The 17,505-nt window shown below is 36.0% G+C and overlaps 1 protein-coding gene across 2 annotated transcripts in view; it reads left to right on the top strand.

Moving 5' to 3' along the window:
- MAP3K2 (mitogen-activated protein kinase kinase kinase 2) overlaps nt 1-17,505 on the top strand; it is a 53,056-nt gene that overhangs the window by 13,588 nt on the left and 21,963 nt on the right. For both annotated transcript variants that reach the window (XM_069020968.1, XM_069020969.1), the window contains exons 2-8: nt 5,578-5,647; nt 7,996-8,114; nt 9,675-9,715; nt 12,212-12,311; nt 14,112-14,225; nt 14,857-14,956; nt 15,841-15,971. In XM_069020968.1, coding sequence (XP_068877069.1) covers nt 5,644-5,647; nt 7,996-8,114; nt 9,675-9,715; nt 12,212-12,311; nt 14,112-14,225; nt 14,857-14,956; nt 15,841-15,971 — 609 coding nt within the window. In that variant the 5' untranslated portion in view covers nt 5,578-5,643. The remainder of the gene's footprint in view (nt 1-5,577; nt 5,648-7,995; nt 8,115-9,674; nt 9,716-12,211; nt 12,312-14,111; nt 14,226-14,856; nt 14,957-15,840; nt 15,972-17,505) is intronic.

The raw sequence follows: 17,505 nt of genomic DNA on the forward strand, positions 1-17,505 counted from the left end.
TTTCTGTCTAATGCTACTCGAGTCCAGGACAGGACTCCGTCATTCCTGAATTACTTCCCTGGTCATGAGAGATGCTGCTCTAGATTGTCTTCCTTGCTCTGAGGTGTCAGCTGCCAGGGCTTGGTTGGTTCTGCTGTTTTGCCAGTCTCTCCTAGCACAGCACAGCTCTCAGTGAACACTCTCAGTGAGTCCTGTCCAATGCAGTTAACCTCTAAGTTGGGATAAATGAAGGGGGGAAGAAAGTGCTTCAGAATAGAAGAGGGCACATGAGAGAGAAAGAACTGAGGAGAATATTACTGCTCTGTGGCTCATGCCCTTCCTGGTGTGCTGTTGATAGACAGGATTTCTCCCTGCTGGCTTTCAGACCTAAAGATTCCTCAAGGTGTGCAAAGAAGGCTGGAATCAAACATTTTAACAGATACTTCCTAAGAAGTATTTATCCATTCATTCCCTTGCAGTATATTTTAATTTAAAAAGGTCCCATAGTACTGTGACAGGAATAATATTTCTTTTATTTAATTCACCCAGTTAAATGTAATTTGTAATGTTCCAAATTTGACCCACTGAGTCCTACTTTTTGTTTTGTTTTGCAAATGTTACCTTAATTTAGCAATGTATCATTGGCTTTTGATTTGGATTAGTTTAATCTTTTTCTCCCTTCTATGGTCTCCGTGTGAATACCTTTTTTATGTATTATTACAATATGTTAAAGATCCAGGTTTTTCTAAAGCTGATCTCACATCTGATGCGTTACCGTTAGACTTTTTCTCATTACCGTTCTTCAATTCTCTTTTTTTCTATCATTCATGATTTTGTGTTACTGCTGCTGCTTTCATATTCTTTGAAAAGGATGGCTTTTTGTCCCGTGTTCATTTGTGTGTATGTCCATATACAATCCTGTTCTTTATGTTCATTTCTATGGAGTTACCTTCTTTTAGGTGTCTTCTAATGTCTTGTAACAATACTGATTGCTATGCTTGTCACACTAGGTAGTGTCATTATTGTCATTTATGCCAACAGTTGCTTTATGAAAATGGCTACAGAAGTTCAGATTTAGGTATTACTCTTTGTCTTGTTCACAGATACTGTGTTTATTTTTCTTTTTAATAAAAACCTTAATAAGCAGTTCTGCACATTATTTTGTTTAAAGGTTAAGTAGGTGTATTTGACTAGGTGATCACTTGAGATTTTGTCAGCCTTGCTTGCTGTGATTTATTAGAGGCTGCCTGTGTGAGACCAACCATTTGATTGTTTAAGAATAACATTTTTAGAGTAAAACCATTTTATCTGGTTCATTCTTCTTGCTATGAAATAAAATTTTATAGTCTTACTTTGTATTCTGATTGTCCATTCTACAGTCTGAAAAATCCCCTGTGAAAGCTCAGTCTTCATTTTTACTTGGCTCTTTTTGCATCATCTATTATAGACAAGTGTTTCTGAATAGCAATGCAAGCAGATGCTGTTTTCATGTTGTTTTGGTTTAACTTGCTCATGTCTAATACAGTGTAAATCTGACTTAATCTTTACCTGTGATTGAAATAATTACAGTGCATCTTTCTTATTTTGAGGTCACATTATGTCATTTTGCTTTGGTATAAGGGTTGGAAACCATTTATCCTTGCACTCATTTATTTTAGTGAAAATTTAGTGGAGGGAATTTATGTCCTTGAGATTCTTGCCCCCCACTATTGCAACAGGTTTGGGCTCTGAAGATGTAAAGCACCTTTCTATGTAGGTGAAGTGTTACTATGTTAGTCTGAATTCCTTACAAAATCTGACTAAGCTAGGTTGCTTGCTTCACTGGGTTTTTTTTTTTTTTGTTCTTGATTTAGTAACTCAGAGGCACTGTGTTGTGGTTATTATATAAATGTGTGAATGGGCAATTAGCTCAGGGTGTCTGAAGTAGCTACATCGTCTGCATGGCTTACTTGTCCTCAGGCTTTGTTTCATTTGCATTGAGAAAGCCACTGAAGAAAGAAAATATCCAGGTGATTCTTGGAAATTGGTTTTAGCTTTCTCAGATTCTGAAAGACTTCCAGACTTTGGAAGGTGGCTGGTGGGAAGTGAATCATGAATATGAATCAGCATCTCCCCACCCTTATATCCAAAATTCTGTTGCTAGGATATTCTTCTTTGATGATGTGATAAGAGTAGCAAACACCTTTTTGAAATTCACTCTGTCATCCCTTCTTTAATTATATTCAAATTCAGGCTGCTTGTGTCTCTCTGCAAGACCTTGACATAATTTTATTCTACCTTTGCATCTGCTCTTTGTGTTTTGCAGCCTTTGCTTCTCCTGAGTCTTTCTCCCGAGTTTCAATTTTTTATTTCACTTCCTTTTTTTTGTCTCGGATTGTAATCTACTCTTGTGTGTGTGCTATACTGATGCTACTTTGCAACCAGGGATTAGGGTATGCTTTTTTACCTTTCTACTGAACGTACATATGCTTGTTTAAAAAATGTTGATTTTTATTAGCTTGCTTTTACTCACTTTCCACAACCACCCTGTTGTTATAGCCCATTGTGAAAATGATCAGTTAAAAACAGAAGTCTTTTTTCATTTCACAAGGTGAATTCATAAAGGTCTTCATAAAATTGGGTCAGAGTCATGTTTCTAATTGAAATTTTAATGTTGCTAGCTTATTTTTAAAGTAACACTAAATGCTAACATAGAGGTTGTTAAGGTGACTGATTATACTTCATGTTTGAACACAGAATTTTGGTTAAAAGGAGCAATAAAGTAAGAAGCATAAGTTATTCAGAGAAATTTAATTTTCTTAAGTTGGGTTTTTTTCCTTTAAGGAGTAAGAAGGAATTGTAGGGGGAAATATATGGATGCTAGCTTATTAACTTATGTTCTAGTGAGACATGTCACAGATTAATACTAAAGAATGAGTTCTTGCAGCTGGAGGAACTTGGAGGAGATGTTTCTTAAGATGTTTGTTCTTCAGCCCTATGTGAGCCCTTAAGCTCAAATATCTTCAGCTTCCAAGTTTTGGGGTTTTTTCAGCTAGGTTGAGGAAGAACGTGAGGGGTATTTTTGTGTAGAGATGTAAGTTGGTTTTATTTTCTTCAGGTGTGGGAGAAGATTTAAAATGCCTCACAGAACTATTGTATTTCTTTGAAACCCTTACAAAGAAATACTACAGCAGTACATCATCCAAAGTCATGAAATACATTGTTATGTTTTATGTATTAAGACAGCTAATTAAAACAGACATTTTATGAAAATGACATTAGCTCTCATTTTAAGACAGTTGGGTCAAATACAGAATTAAAAAGATGTTTTATAAGCACTTTAGGGAATAATTTTTTGGAAGATTCTCCAAGACAATTGCTGATACAAAAAATGCAGCATAGGAAATCGTTTAATATATGTTCTTCTTTTTTGAATTCTCAGGGATGCAAAAGATGCAAAGAATCGCTCATGGGGAAAAAATGTTAGTTCTGATATTTAAAGCCATAAAGGCAATTAATCCCAGTTCAATAAGTAAATCAGATCTCCTGGCATCTTGAGTGAGAGCAAAGACCAAAGATACAGTCCTTATTTTGAGTGGTATTGGCCACTATCATTCAGCAGATAAGTGAAAATTCAGCCTATTTTCCTCTCTGAAGATTAGTACAAATCCCCTGCTTTTTTGTCTTCATGAGTTTCCTTTTGTGTTACAGAGCAGCAGAACTGTTTTCTTTTTTTTGTTTGCTTGTTTTTTGTTTTTTTTTTTTTTTTTTGAAACAGATTTTTCTGTCTCCTGCTGACAGAAGAGGCTGAAGACCCCATTAGTAGTAAAAGTTGGTGTTGTCTGAGGCTGTTGGCAGCCCAGGCCAGGTTTACTTTTCACACTCTTACAGGTTTTAATACTTTACAAAGCATTAGATGGGAGTTTCTTTCCCCCAGCACTTGGAAGCTGTTTCAGGTACTGCTGTGAGGCTGTCCATAGACTTGGGAGTATGTAACTCAGAATACACATCAACTGTATTTTCAGCTTTCTTTTAGTTCTCATGTGCTCTTTTGTGTGCTCTTTAATGGAACTGGTTTCTGATTACGTAGTGGGAGCTCTGGGTTTTCCTTAGAAACCTCTTCTTGGTTATTGTGGAGCTTGTAATAGATGGTAGTAGGTGACTCATCTGATATATAGGTAAAAGGCAGTATGCTGCAGAGACCTTCATATGGCTCTCAAGTCCAAATTTCTTTCTGAAAAATATGCCATAAGTACTTGAAGCTTTCTAGTTCCACTGAAATGAATGCTGCTCAAAAAGACTGTTTTCATGAAATAAGGATGCATTGAAGATGCTCAGAAATCTTTTGGAAAACTGTAATTAATTTGTTGTTACGTACAAAATTGGCAGAATATTCAAGCAAGGAAACCTGGCTGGTGCTGAAAGAGCTGGCCCACCTCCCCTCTGCTCTCAGCCATGTGCTCCCACTGGTTGCCCTATGATGGCATCAGGGGTCATTTCACACTGGTAAGAAAGTAAACCATATGAAAATAACTTTTGTTTAAAAAAGGAGAAAAAAATGAGTCATACTCTATTGATGTAGCTCCTTGAATGAACTTGCAGGGAAATCATCTGTTTTATCAGAGTAGGGTAGATCTTTCGTCTCTTGAGTCAGAAGGAAGGATGGTCCACTGCAGCCAACAAACAGGAGGAGGGACACTGGCCCTCCTTACTTCTTTACAGTGACTGCTTAAGAAATTAGAGAGTTTTATTATCTTGAATTTAAAAAAACCTACTTTTTTTTTTTGCTGTGTTAGTCTGTATTACAACAAATCTTCTCTGTTGAGAGAGATGTGTTTAGTTTTTTGCTGTTAAGCTCCATAATGGCATCTTATAGAAAGATTATTTTAATTCATCCTTCATTATTGTTTTTTTTTTTTTCAGTTGGCCAATTTTGAAGATATTGTGATAGACTGGATTTGTTCATAAATGTGGCCCTTATGTTTCTGCTTTTCTGGATAACATATTGAATATTAAAAGTTAATACCTGGTGTCTTCTGGAGCCATTTGCTTTCAGGGAAGTTAGGATATCTGTGTTATGTTCTTGAATTATGATGAAAAACAACACTTGAAGTTTTCTAGTTTATGTAATCAGTAGGTATTGATGACTCTTGATTTGTGCTGTGAGTTTCATGTGTATTTATAGATATGAACTATATGTATGTAGTTCTGAACACAGAACTTTGAACACCAGTTACAGGGACCTGTAGAAAAAGAATTGGTTCTTAATAATCTGGAGTTGTGGGTAGCCCATGTAGTAGAGTGTTACTGTTAATTAAGCTACTAATCATCATTTGGGGGTGTAGGTAGAGATTAAAATCAGATGAAGTCTAGAAGAGTATCTAGCTCAGGCTTTGTGTATTCAGAGATTATAGATGTTACTCAGGCTGGTGAGGCTTTGGGGGCAATATCTGTTTTCTCCACCCATCATGTGTGTGTTTATGCAAGCTTATTTGTAGTTTATATGTGTGTTTGCTATGTAGAATTTTAGAAAAACTGCCTATAAACAATGAAAAGTTGACTGTTTTACATGGCTTTGACAACTTTAGTAATTGTGGGCTTTTTGGTTTTGCATTTCAGGAAATAAAATAATGCTAATGAAGCAACCATTTCCCTGAAGTTTGAGTTTTCAGACTCACTGCCATAATGGGTAAGTCTGTATAAAAATTTACTACTGTTCCTATGAAACATGTGCTTTGGCTGTTTAACACAGTGTAACAACTACATGAAAGGCAGTGTTCAGCAGCTTCACTAGTACTGAAAATATTCCTTTTGGTTTTTGCGTTTGGGTTGGATTTTTTTTTTGGGTTGATTTTTTGGGGGGTTTTGTTTGTTTATTTTGTTTTGTTTGTTTTCCTTCCTTGCAACGTAGTACTTTTCCCTCATTATGTGATAACTTCCAGATTCAAGTTTAGGAAATTGAGGTTCATGGTATTAGGGTACTGAGCAATACTTACTGTGCTCTAAGTGGTAATGGCTGTTAGAAAGAACCAAACTCAAAACACAAAGTCTGCGTATAAGAATTTTATCTTATTGCCTTGTGTCATTACAGTGCAAAGCTACTTCTGTGTAGAGGGTCTGTGTTGTTCTAGTTATGTAGCATATTTGTTTTACTTTAAATTGTATGTCAATTTTTCAGGTTGTTTGTTTTTAGTGAGTTGACCATGTTACTGTAATCATTTATCTGCTCCCTCCAAAAAATCCCAGCAAACCAACCAACCACACCACACACATTTTTGTATTGCTTTTGTTTGTCTTTTAATGTTATGCTTATTTTTTCTAACCTTATGCTTAACAGTCAAGTTGCTCAATCTAGGAATACAGCACTCTTCAGATTTCTGATATTATCCAATGTTTCGTGTGAGAGAAATGATTGTTGAGTCATAGTGGATATTTAGTAACTGTAGATGCTTTGCCACAGTACTTTGGTTTCTTTTGTATAAAATATGCAATCTAGGGACCACTGGGAACTCCAACCAACTGCTAAAGCATTATTTTACTTTTTGCATTGCTGAACACTAGAATAGGCCATAACACAATAAAATAGTTCAACTGTTTTAACTCTGGCAAATTTTGAAGTGTGTTTTAGTGTGAGAAATTAATAACTGAGCTGCAAGAGCACCTTTAGTTCTGCCATTAAATATTGCTGGTAAAACTTGCTTTTATAGATTTGCACATCTTAGTAGAGTTATGAATAATGACAGCATGAGTGATGATCAAAGTTACTAGTTTTCAGACCAGCTTTCTGATCCGTAAGGAATCTGTTAAATTAGAACACTTAAAACCCACAATTTCCTTATATGATAAATATATTTGGTTATATTTTAATCGAATGTGAAGGAATTCTCATTGTTGCTGCATACATGGGATGCTTGCTTGCTGCTTTCAATGCTGAGCTTTTCTCTGGTCCATGTTTGAGAAATATGGTTCTTTGTAAATCACAGCATTTAGCAATGAATTCTTCAACAAACATACCCATTGTGAAGGAGCACAAAGACACACAGTCAACACCTCTGGAGATAAATTTTGTTATCCAGTGTTCTAGATACATACTGAGTGCAGTACTATTGCTGTGGCAAGGAATTAATACAAAATAATAGAAATAAATTTCTCTTAGTGATGTATGTACAGGCTTTTGAGTTCCTAAGTGCTTTCCTGCCTAAAGGAGCATTCCAGTTCTATGGCAAATCTTGTCTAACAGGACATCAGGACATCACAGCTGCAGCAGATGGTCAGGATTTAGGATTTTTTGTAAACTTGAAACCTAAGTTACGTAGCATTCCTGCCCCTAAATTGTCCCCTGTGTTCAGTGCTTCTGATTCTCCGTGTGAATTCTTCCTTTAAGCCCTAAAGTTGTCTGTATTTTCAGTCCTGGTAAAGTTATGTGGTATTTTGGTTTTGGTTTGTGGATTGGTTTTTTGTTGTGGTGGGGTTTTTGTTTTGGATTTTTATGATGCTTCATGGGCTATCAGCAGATGCTCAGGCAGTTGAGGTGTTCATGTGGGAGTTTGTGTATGCTTCCTATGGGCATGATCATACCTGTTCAGGACAGAGGAGAAATAGTTCAAAGGAACTTGCTTTTTATTCTTTGTTTTATGGAGGGGAACGGGAAGTATTATTTCTAGTAAACATCAATGGATATTATTTGAATTGAAGTAGACAAGGCTTTCCCCTGCATCCCCTTTCTCTTATGAATACAGCCTGTAGTTGTATAAAGTTTAGTCTTTGTTATGACTTCAGTTTTTTTATACCTGTTATTGAATTACAGTTACTGATTAAGCTGTTTATTTCCTTAAGCACTGTTAATGATAAATAAAATAAAAATGTTTGCAATGTGGCAACGATTTTTTTTAAATTTGGCAATTATGTATTGAAGTGTAATGCAGACTCTTAGTTTTTAGACCTTTAGACTAATGCCTGCCTAATTGTGAAATTAGACAGTAATGCCCTTCAAAAGTAACAGTCTTTTACACTTGTCTGGTCTTTTTCTCTGAGCAGATGAGCAGCAAGCTTTGAATTCAATCATGCAGGATTTGGCTGTGCTTCATAAGGCCAGTCGTCCTGTATTGCCCCAGCAAGAAACAGGAAAACCAAAGTCATCTTCGCCTAAAAAACAGGTAATCTTCAATATCCTCACTAATGTACTCAACGTGGGATGTCCTGCTGTGACTTCTGTAATTATTTTTCTTGCCAGACCAGTGAACGTACCAGAATGAGCTATTAGTCTCCCACATGTGCTGCCATTTTCTTTGTTCATGTTCTTCTATTAGCAGCAAAATGAAATGGTGGCATTTCAGAGCAGGTCATAGTGTATGCCTAAACAAATAAATTGAAGATTATAGAGGTATTTACACTATATGTAAAGTGATTTTATAGCTGTTGTTATTATTATATTGGAATGATACTATTTTAAAATACCAATGAATAAATTTATGGGTTTAGTAGATTACTCAGTTGTCACCTGTATCATACCAAAGAATGTCAGGACAGAAGCAGAAATATGCTTAAACTGTTTTACTGCATCTTTGGCCTCAATTTCTTGTACGTGTGCTGGAAATGAGAGTTCTTTCCAGCTCCATTTTTTTTTCCTGTGCGTACTGAACACAAATGGAAAACCAGTAAATACTTAATTGATAGGTTTGAACTACTATGTAGATAGAGTAGGAGAGGATGTAGACTTCTACCCAAATTGAGTGACCTGTATGTTCATTTGATTGGATCCATAATTTACAGTTCAATAAACTTCAGTTTGTGCTTATTTTAACCTTTTAAAAATCAAACTATTCAGATATATTTGCCTCTTAAACTGTCAAAACCAGATGGCTACAAATTTTTCATTCTGTGCTTTGAAAGTTTTGAGAGTTCAGTGTATAACACAGTGGAGCTTTGCTACTGTCGTGGAACTCACATCTGAGCTGTGACTTTAGGCATTGTGGTAACATGCATGTATGATCCAAAATGAATTGAGTATAATGCATGTTTAGGAAGTTAGAAGACATGTTTATCACTGTTTCAATTTGCGGATTTTGGAAGTAATCATTTGTAAATCAGTTCTTTTGGAAGATGAAACATTGTTACTTGGATAAACTTTGTGGCTGAAGGCATTATTGTTTTTCTTGCAATAGTTGCTAATACAATTTGATTCTTAAAATTATGATTTTGCAAAGCAATTTTATTTCCATGTAGCTGCAAATATATACAGATATGGTTATTGGGAAATGTATTGCATATGTGGGTTTCTATGGTAATGCTTATGAAACAAGATATGTTTCTTAGGCCTGGAATGCTCAGCTGCGAAGTATACATAAAAACATTTTATTGGTAGCTAGAGCTATCTACCTATTCAGGATAGAGAATTCTTTGGTAACCAGTTCCACATTAAATTTGAAGTCATAAATCTGTTGTATTAACATATATTGATAGAAAATAATATGTTTATTTGCAGAAGCATTCATTGTACTTCAGAATAAGTTTTTTGTATTTTTAACGCTTTCTGGTTTTTAACTCTTTAAGCCTCTATCACGTACCTCAGCAGAAGTAGCTTGTTAAAATACTTGATATGTTGGAAAGGACATAAAATTAATAGGGAATTTAGTTCTAGTGTAAGACTATTCATGGGCTTCATCAAAAGAGGTGATAACAAACTAATAGTGGTTCCTTTATCTCTTTTCTTACAGAACGATGTTAGAGTCAAATTTGAACATCGAGGTGAAAAGAGGTAAGGAAACAGTCTTGTCTCTTAATTATTTATAGAGTTTTGTTGTGCTCTTGTCATAAAGTTTCAAATTAACGGTTTGAAGTGTTTCAGTTCTCTTAAGTTTTTTTTGTTTGAGCTTAAATTTAATTTTGATATGAACACAATTTAAAGAGAATTAACTGTTTAAAATGTGGGTTCTAAGTATGCATAAATACCTAAATATTATACTGTAACTATGTTGGATGTAATATCCTTCATTTGCTTACCCTTCAGATAGATGTTTATAGTCTTGAACAATTACTTAGATCTCTAGAATAGATCTCAAGTTTGAATAGACCAGAAAATAAATTTTTGTCCTTCACTGTGTGTGTAATAATTGCATGATAATTTATTGTTACTGTAATACCCAGAGGAAGAGCTTGGATTGTACTTCAGGGGTGCCAGTCTGACAACTGTAAGGGGAAAATTTATTAGACTCAGATTGTTTTCATTTAGTTAGTTAAAATTTATTTGTATTTTGTTTATGAGAGGTGGATGATGCACCTGCTTAAAGTATATAAACATCTGTCTCTATATAATCTCCTCTCTGGTGAGTGCTCAAAAGCTTTTACAGAATTTGATGTATAATTCCACAAAGAACTGGTTTGTTGACAATTTGTTTTGCCTGTCTCTCTCTGAAAGTACAAAATTTCATTCTACCTACAGAGAAATTATTATAGAATAAGGTCTTTGAAAATACTTACAGAAAAAGGAAATAATATTCTGGGCATGCTACTCTTAATAGAAATAATAAATTCCTTAAATGAAACAGGCTTCAATAAAACTTTTAATAGTTCTGGGTAGCCCTTAGTGTGACAGGCAGTAGTTGAGTGTGTATCCATGCTGATTATAGTATGTGCTCCCCCTTCACATGGAGCAGTAAAAGAGCAGTGTTCCCTAGGTATCAACATTCTTCAGCTTCTTCCTATCACACCTCTGAACATCACATGTAAAAGTGCATCAGTAATGGCTGAGTGCTCTAAGTAATTTGGAGGGAATAAGTCTTTTTGAAGGCTTTGAAAATTGAGGTCTCTTCTACCTAACAATTTCTTGTGAAATAAGAGGAAGCATGAATTTAAAACAGAGAAATGTTTACTTGCTGCCAGTCTGCATAGACAGTACATTTTGCAGTTCATCATATTTCACTTTCACAGTGCACTAAGTTAATCAATTCAATATTAATACAAGCATAAAGTAAGTGTGTGAAAAAATACCTTTCCCAAGTTTTTAAGCTCATAGGCCTAGCTCTGTTATGAGCTGTCCCAAGTGACTTTAGCCTGCTTGCCCAGGGGTACGGGGCAGCCTAGGCTCATTGCTCAGCACACGTTGTAATACTTCTGTTTGCCTGAGCATGTAGCTGTGAAGATCAAGTAAAGAAATGATGCAAGAAAAAAAGTTATGCAATGGCTTAACTAGTTTTTAAAATGGGAAGTGGAAAAGAGAAGTGATTCTAGACTTGCTTTCAGTGGTGAGTGTGGCACTTTGTTCCAAGGAGTGTGATGGGTAGAATTGCAGGCTTGCTGCCCAGATTGTTAACTACAGTGAGAATTGGTGTTGGTTGGTTTTTTGGGGTCTTTGTTTGTTGTTTGCTTGTTTAGGGTGCTTTTAAAAAGATTTTTTAACAAGTATTTTTAATTGGAAGTGGTCTGGCTTCTAGCCTCATTTCAGTGAGAAAAGTTGTCCCCCAAACCAGTGTACTACTAACTGACCTACACATGAAAAGGACAGGTCCCCTTTGCTAACTTTTATACTTCACAGAATTTGAGTGCTCTTTCTTTTTGAATGTGAATTCAATGTACCTTAAGAGCTTAGTCACTATTTTTTTTGTTTAATGCTCTAGTATCTCAAAAAAGACAATGGTTTTCTATAGGAAAAAGGTTAGTTATAGGCAGTTTGGGCTAATTGGTTTGATAGGACATTAAGTTAATAGAAAATCTAAGTTGTTGACCTGCAACTGCACCATTCTTTCAGGAGCACACTTGAAGCACAGTTAGTGATGGACTGGGCAGTTTGAGTGTGTAGTTAATTATGGTAAAGATGGTGACATTTAGTTACCTTCCTCAGGTAAGATAGTCTTTTGGATTTCCAAAACATGGGGACTACAGGAGTAATTCCTTTCTGATGCTTATGCTTGTCAGCCTGTGGTACTCCGTATTAGTTTTCTAAAGTGAAAAAATGTAGAAATTTCTAAGAATTCCCCTCTGAAACTGAGTCTTGCAAAACCTTAAGCATGCCATATGGAAGCAAGTAAAATAGTCATAATGAAATCTAATTCTGTATCTGATTATCCCTTTTAGCTTTTTCACTGCTTTTCTTTCTTTTTTGAAAGTCTCAGAATATGAAGCACAGGGAATAAAGTATAGCCTCTTACAGTCTTTTTAGTAATAAACCTAGTTCTGAGATAGTTCTTAAGTAATGAGTTGCCAGATTTTCATAAGTAGTGGACAGAAATTCTTTATAACTTAAATTGTGTTTCAGGATCCTGCAATTACCAAGGCCTGTTAAACTTGAAGATCTTGCAGCTAAAGCTAAAGTTGCTTTTGGACAGACTATGGATTTACATTACAGCAATAATGAGGTAATATTCTGTGTCCTCTAAATTCTTGACTTGGACATTGATCATTTTAAGGCTGAAATTTGCTCTTGTAAGTAGTGGGAACCACTTCTGTGACAAAACTTACTCCTGTGAAAAAAACCCAGATTTCTAATACGTGTGTGCATTTTTTCTCAAAGTCTTGTCCAAAGTTGGATAGGCAGGAAATGCATGAAATGTTTCATGAGTAGTGTTATATCATAATGAAGTCTCCGACTTGGTTAGGAATGGATGAATTGTCTTCCTGCCACAGCTCTGTTGTGTGACTTTGGAAAAGTCTTTACCTCCTTGAGCTTTGTCTTGTTTGTAAATTTGAAATAGCATTTATCCTTTCTTGTAAATCCTTTTCTTCAAGGATTAATCTTGTTAGGTAGTTGCTAGAATGCTGCATTTAGTTACTGTGCAGATTGGACAACTAGGCTTTACTGTTGCTCCTCTTAAAGTGGCTGGTTCCCAAAGATTTCTTGGTAACAGGGCCAGCCCTGTCTAGCCACTTAGGCCTGATCAGTATTACTTCTGGCTTTCCTTCAGAAGTAGGCATGGAATTATTAATAGCAAACGTATTTACAGATGCAGGATCCATTCTTAGGGGTTACATCTGTCTTTTGTCTTCAGTCAGCAAAGTGCATGAAGGATTATTCATGTGCTTGGTTATGCACAATGCAACTGCTGTATGTACTCTGCATCTCTGCAGAAGAAAATGCCAGTGATTGCTGTTTGTTGGTTACTCACTGCATTACCAGGCACTTATGTGAAACTGATCCTCAAAATGAAGAATTCCAACAGAAGGCTTTTGGAGATTAGGATGGTCAGAAGAAATAGCACTTCATAATGTTTTAGCCTCAGCTCCTTCCACTGGTAGATTTTTAGGCATTTGAGTAGGTTTTCTGCTTCTTAACTTCTGCACTAGCTGGCAAATGATCCCATCACCTTTCAGAAATGGGATGGTAAAAATGTATCACTGGCATTAAAAGTGCAGTTTAACAAATAAGCCCACTCTTCATTTTATCAAGATCTTCCTCCTCACTCCCATCTCTTTTTGTATAAAAGTCCTGTATTTTGACTGGTGTTGCATTGAAGCATCATTGACTGAGGCTGTTTACAAGTGGAATAGGTTTAAAAATCTGTATTCTGTTCCTTTGTTGCAAGCAGAAGCTATAATTTACACTCCTGAAACACAAGCCCAGTTTAAATTGTTAGAGAATTCAGATCTCGACTGCACATTAATAGCATAGTTTTCTGTTCTAAAGATACATGTATGCCAAATTAATTCTAATTAATTAGATCCAAGTAAGATTCTAGTGAGGACTAGAGTTGTTGCATGTGGATCACATCTTCCTTAACAAATTCTGGTTTTCAGTGGAGAAATTGTGTTAGTGATGCAATTTTAAACATTCATAGTTGTAATAGTTGGGATACAAAAATGTGCTTTATGCTCTATAAAATAGGAATTTTATTTATCTTACAGACTTGTGTTAATTTAGGCATTGACCGAATTGTACCCATTTTGCTGAAACTTTTGGATATTAAGTTCTGTATATGCAAAATGGTTGCTTCTTGTGAAGACTTGTTCCACCATGCTGTCCTTAATAAAGGCATCTGAAGGAAGTGTTAAGATTGAACTACAGACTTTTAATACTTCCTTAAGGGGATCATTTAATAAAGTTTATTTTCAAGTTGTTTGGTATGAAAGAAGAGATTCTGTTTGTTTCTCTGCACTTGACTTCCTCATTTCTTTCTCGTGTCCTGTTTAAGACTTTTTTTCCCCTGCCCCTCTTTTTGTAGCTTGTAATTCCATTAACCACACAGGATGACCTGGACAAAGCTGTTGAACTACTTGACCGTAGCGTACATATGAAAAGTCTCAAGATACTGCTTGTAATACATGGAAATACACAGGTATGAGTTGACATGCTAAATATCTTTTTCCTCAGTTTTCAAAACAAAGTACAATTTGTATCTTTTCTTAAAGATGGCATTTTTCCAATTGAATGTAATACTGATTGCTTCTTCATTTCACTTTAAGCATCTATTAGCATTTTGTACTGACTCAGTTTTAACTCTTTCCTAGATCCTATTCCTGTCTTTTTGTTTGCCTTCCCTACAGTGGTAGAAAAGTGTGCCTTAGTAGAATGATTTTTAAAAAAAGCATATAGAATTTAAGTAATGGTAGCTACTTGAAACTGTTCTTTAAGTCATAGGTTGGTGACACTTCTTTGTGGGAAGTTCAGTGTTTGTTGTAGCAAAGACTAGTGGTCTATAGACTAAATGCTGAGGTATTTTGGTATTATCTAACAAATCACGGCATTGATATTCATAGGATTTGTATACTGGTGCATATTGAAAATGAATTTTAAAGAGTACGACTGAGCTACTAAAACAGATGAATTGTGATGTAAATCAGCAAGCTGCTTTTTTGACTGCTTGAAAAACAGAATGTATCACACAAAGCCTATAAAATTTACAAAGTACTTTCATTGTCCAGAACGTAAAGTGGTAACTGCAGGTTGTAATACTTATGCATTTTCAGTCACCCAGTGTAAACAACGTGGAACCCTTGCCCTCACTGGAAGATTTAGATAATACAGTGTTTGGTGTGACAGACAGAAAAAGACGACTGTCTGTAATAGGTAAGCTGCACATTTCAATAGCTTTAATTGTAAAAACATTTTTTATAGCATTCTCTTCATGAGAATTTTGCTCTCAACACAGAATGTCTCTTCTACTGATCAATGACTCTACTACAGAATTTGCACTTGGGGGAGGGGATTTTGAATATTGAGACAAAAGTGTTTTAAATATATATAATACAGAAAACTATCAAAAAAACCCCACAAGTAAATAAGAGTATTTAGAGTTATTTCAGGGTATTTTCAGATACAGGAATGAGCTACTGAAAAATCTGCTTATATGGCAGTGTGTTTCCTTGCTCAGTTTAGGACCCCCATATTTTTTCATGTGTGAGCATTTGTTTAAGATACTGATTTTGGGATTGATAGAACCTTTTTGCTTATTCATGTTTTAAAGTTGGTGTGATGTTAACTTCCAAATCTAATTATGAAACTAGAGAGCTTAATGAATAATTTTCCAGGCAATTTAACTTACTATGCATTTATTATGAATGTATGTATTTATGTTCTTACAGACTTAATATTCGACAAAGAAAAACTGAAATTCTCAAGAGCTGGAAAGGATTAGTTGACATGGGTGGAAGGGTTTCGATTCTGACTTTGTTCAAAAGAAGGAATTTACCCAGCTAGATGTGTGGGCAAATTATATTTCTGTTCCTGTATAATGAAAATTCTCTTTAATGTCATCGAGGCAACTCTGCCCCAAAGTTCGTAATTTCTCAGTTGCAGATTTTAAATACTTAAGTCTTGTATTGCACAGGCATTTGGGGAATTCCTAAAGCCACAAGTGATCCAGGTAGGCTCAGTGCCTGTGAAGCATTTGAATAAAGCCCTTGAATTCTGGGTTAGTGGAGAGACTCTGACTGGCCCTTTTCTTTCAAAAGGTTCTAATACTCGTGATAGGAGTTCACCGCCCCCAGGATACATTCCAGATGAGCTGCATCAGGTGGCTCGAAATGGGTCCTTCACCAGTATCAACAGTGAGGGTGAATTCATTCCAGAAAGCATGGATCAGGTACATCTGTGATTATTGAAATTAAAGTTTTTGTTGATTTATGAAATACTGCTGTTCATGAAGGATATGGAATTATTAGAAAGAACAGCAAAAAAATTGGTGATAACTCCTGAAAACTTGATTGATGACATAAGGTTGAAATAATTGTGCTGTTTAGTCTTGCAGAACCTGGTTGGGTTTTTTTATGTCCCTTCAATTTTTTAAATACATTGTTGCAAGGAGAAAGACAATATTCTTAACTACCACAATAGTGGAGTGAGATAGTGCTAGATAGGAATAACTGCAGAGATGTCTACATTAGAAAGCACAAGCCCCTTTATTTTAATGAGAATGATATGTAAGCTAGACCAGCTTTACAGCTTTTCCAGGTAATTAAAAGGAGATTTTAAGAAAGAGTTTGGATCTGTCAGAATTATTTGGACTCAGTTGATATTTCAGAGTTGGACTCAGTGATCCTTGTGGGTTCCTTCCAACTCAGAATATTCTGTAATTCTGTGTGAGAAAAAAAATCCTGCTCTCTGAATGTAAAAATTGCCCTTCAAAACAGCAGGAAAAGAAGCAGGAATGTAACTGCTCACAGAATTGGTAATGGAGAAAGAGATGTTTCAAGGAGGATAGAAAAATAATGCTGCATACCCAAATCTCTTCAAGTTGTTGTTGACATTGGCAGTGTATTTGCAAATGGCAAGAGGCAACAGTTTTTATGAGCTGACTAAATGAGACACAGATGATAAAATAAAAATAAAGGCAAAGGGACAGTGCAATTTGTTGCACAATTTTAATGGCTGAGCTGAGAATAGTGGCTGAATCTCCTGCTTTCCAGACCAGGGCTATTCATTATCATAGCCATGTGGTCAGATCCAGCCTAGGTTTGGATTCATTCCACTGAAATAATTACTTTTGGCCTGGGCAAAGTAATTTCTGGTCACTGACTGGTCAGACAGACAGATGATCCCTTGAAGCCTGGGATGTCCATTCACTCCTAAGTATTCCAGAAATGTATATATAACCTGTCGTGTGTGCATAGCTGTGTGAGCTGTCAGCAGGTTTAAATTAATTAATTTTACTTTCATAGGAAGCCAGGTTAGTTCAACCTAAGGAGCCTCAAGGGCCAGTTTGAGGGGATGAGAACTCACAAATTCTGTTGCTCCCTTCCCTCTACATTGCCACATCACCTTGGCAAGTGTTGGCCATGCTGCCTTCATCTGTCACAGCCTGCCTGACAAAGACAAGAAGGGAATTTGGGAGTGGAGGGTTTTGCTCTGCTCTGCTGTTGATCAGCCTGAGCACAGCTATTTGCACTCTGACAGCAGACCCCACGCTTTCTGTAAGAGATGTGGGGGTTGGGTAAAACTCATGGGCTGCCAGTTGGGCCATAGTACATTGGGTTAGAGAGGTAATCTGTATGGCTCCAGATGGGCTTGCTTCCCTTTCTTCCCTTGTTCAGACACACTGTTCAGCATGAGACAAGAATTGTAAAAATGCTGAACTTGTGATAAATGTTGTTCTCCCCAATAGAGTTCATTAAAGTGTC

Source organism: Aphelocoma coerulescens, chromosome 7, assembly GCF_041296385.1.
Source record: "Aphelocoma coerulescens isolate FSJ_1873_10779 chromosome 7, UR_Acoe_1.0, whole genome shotgun sequence".
Classification (NCBI taxonomy): Eukaryota; Metazoa; Chordata; class Aves; order Passeriformes; family Corvidae; genus Aphelocoma; species Aphelocoma coerulescens.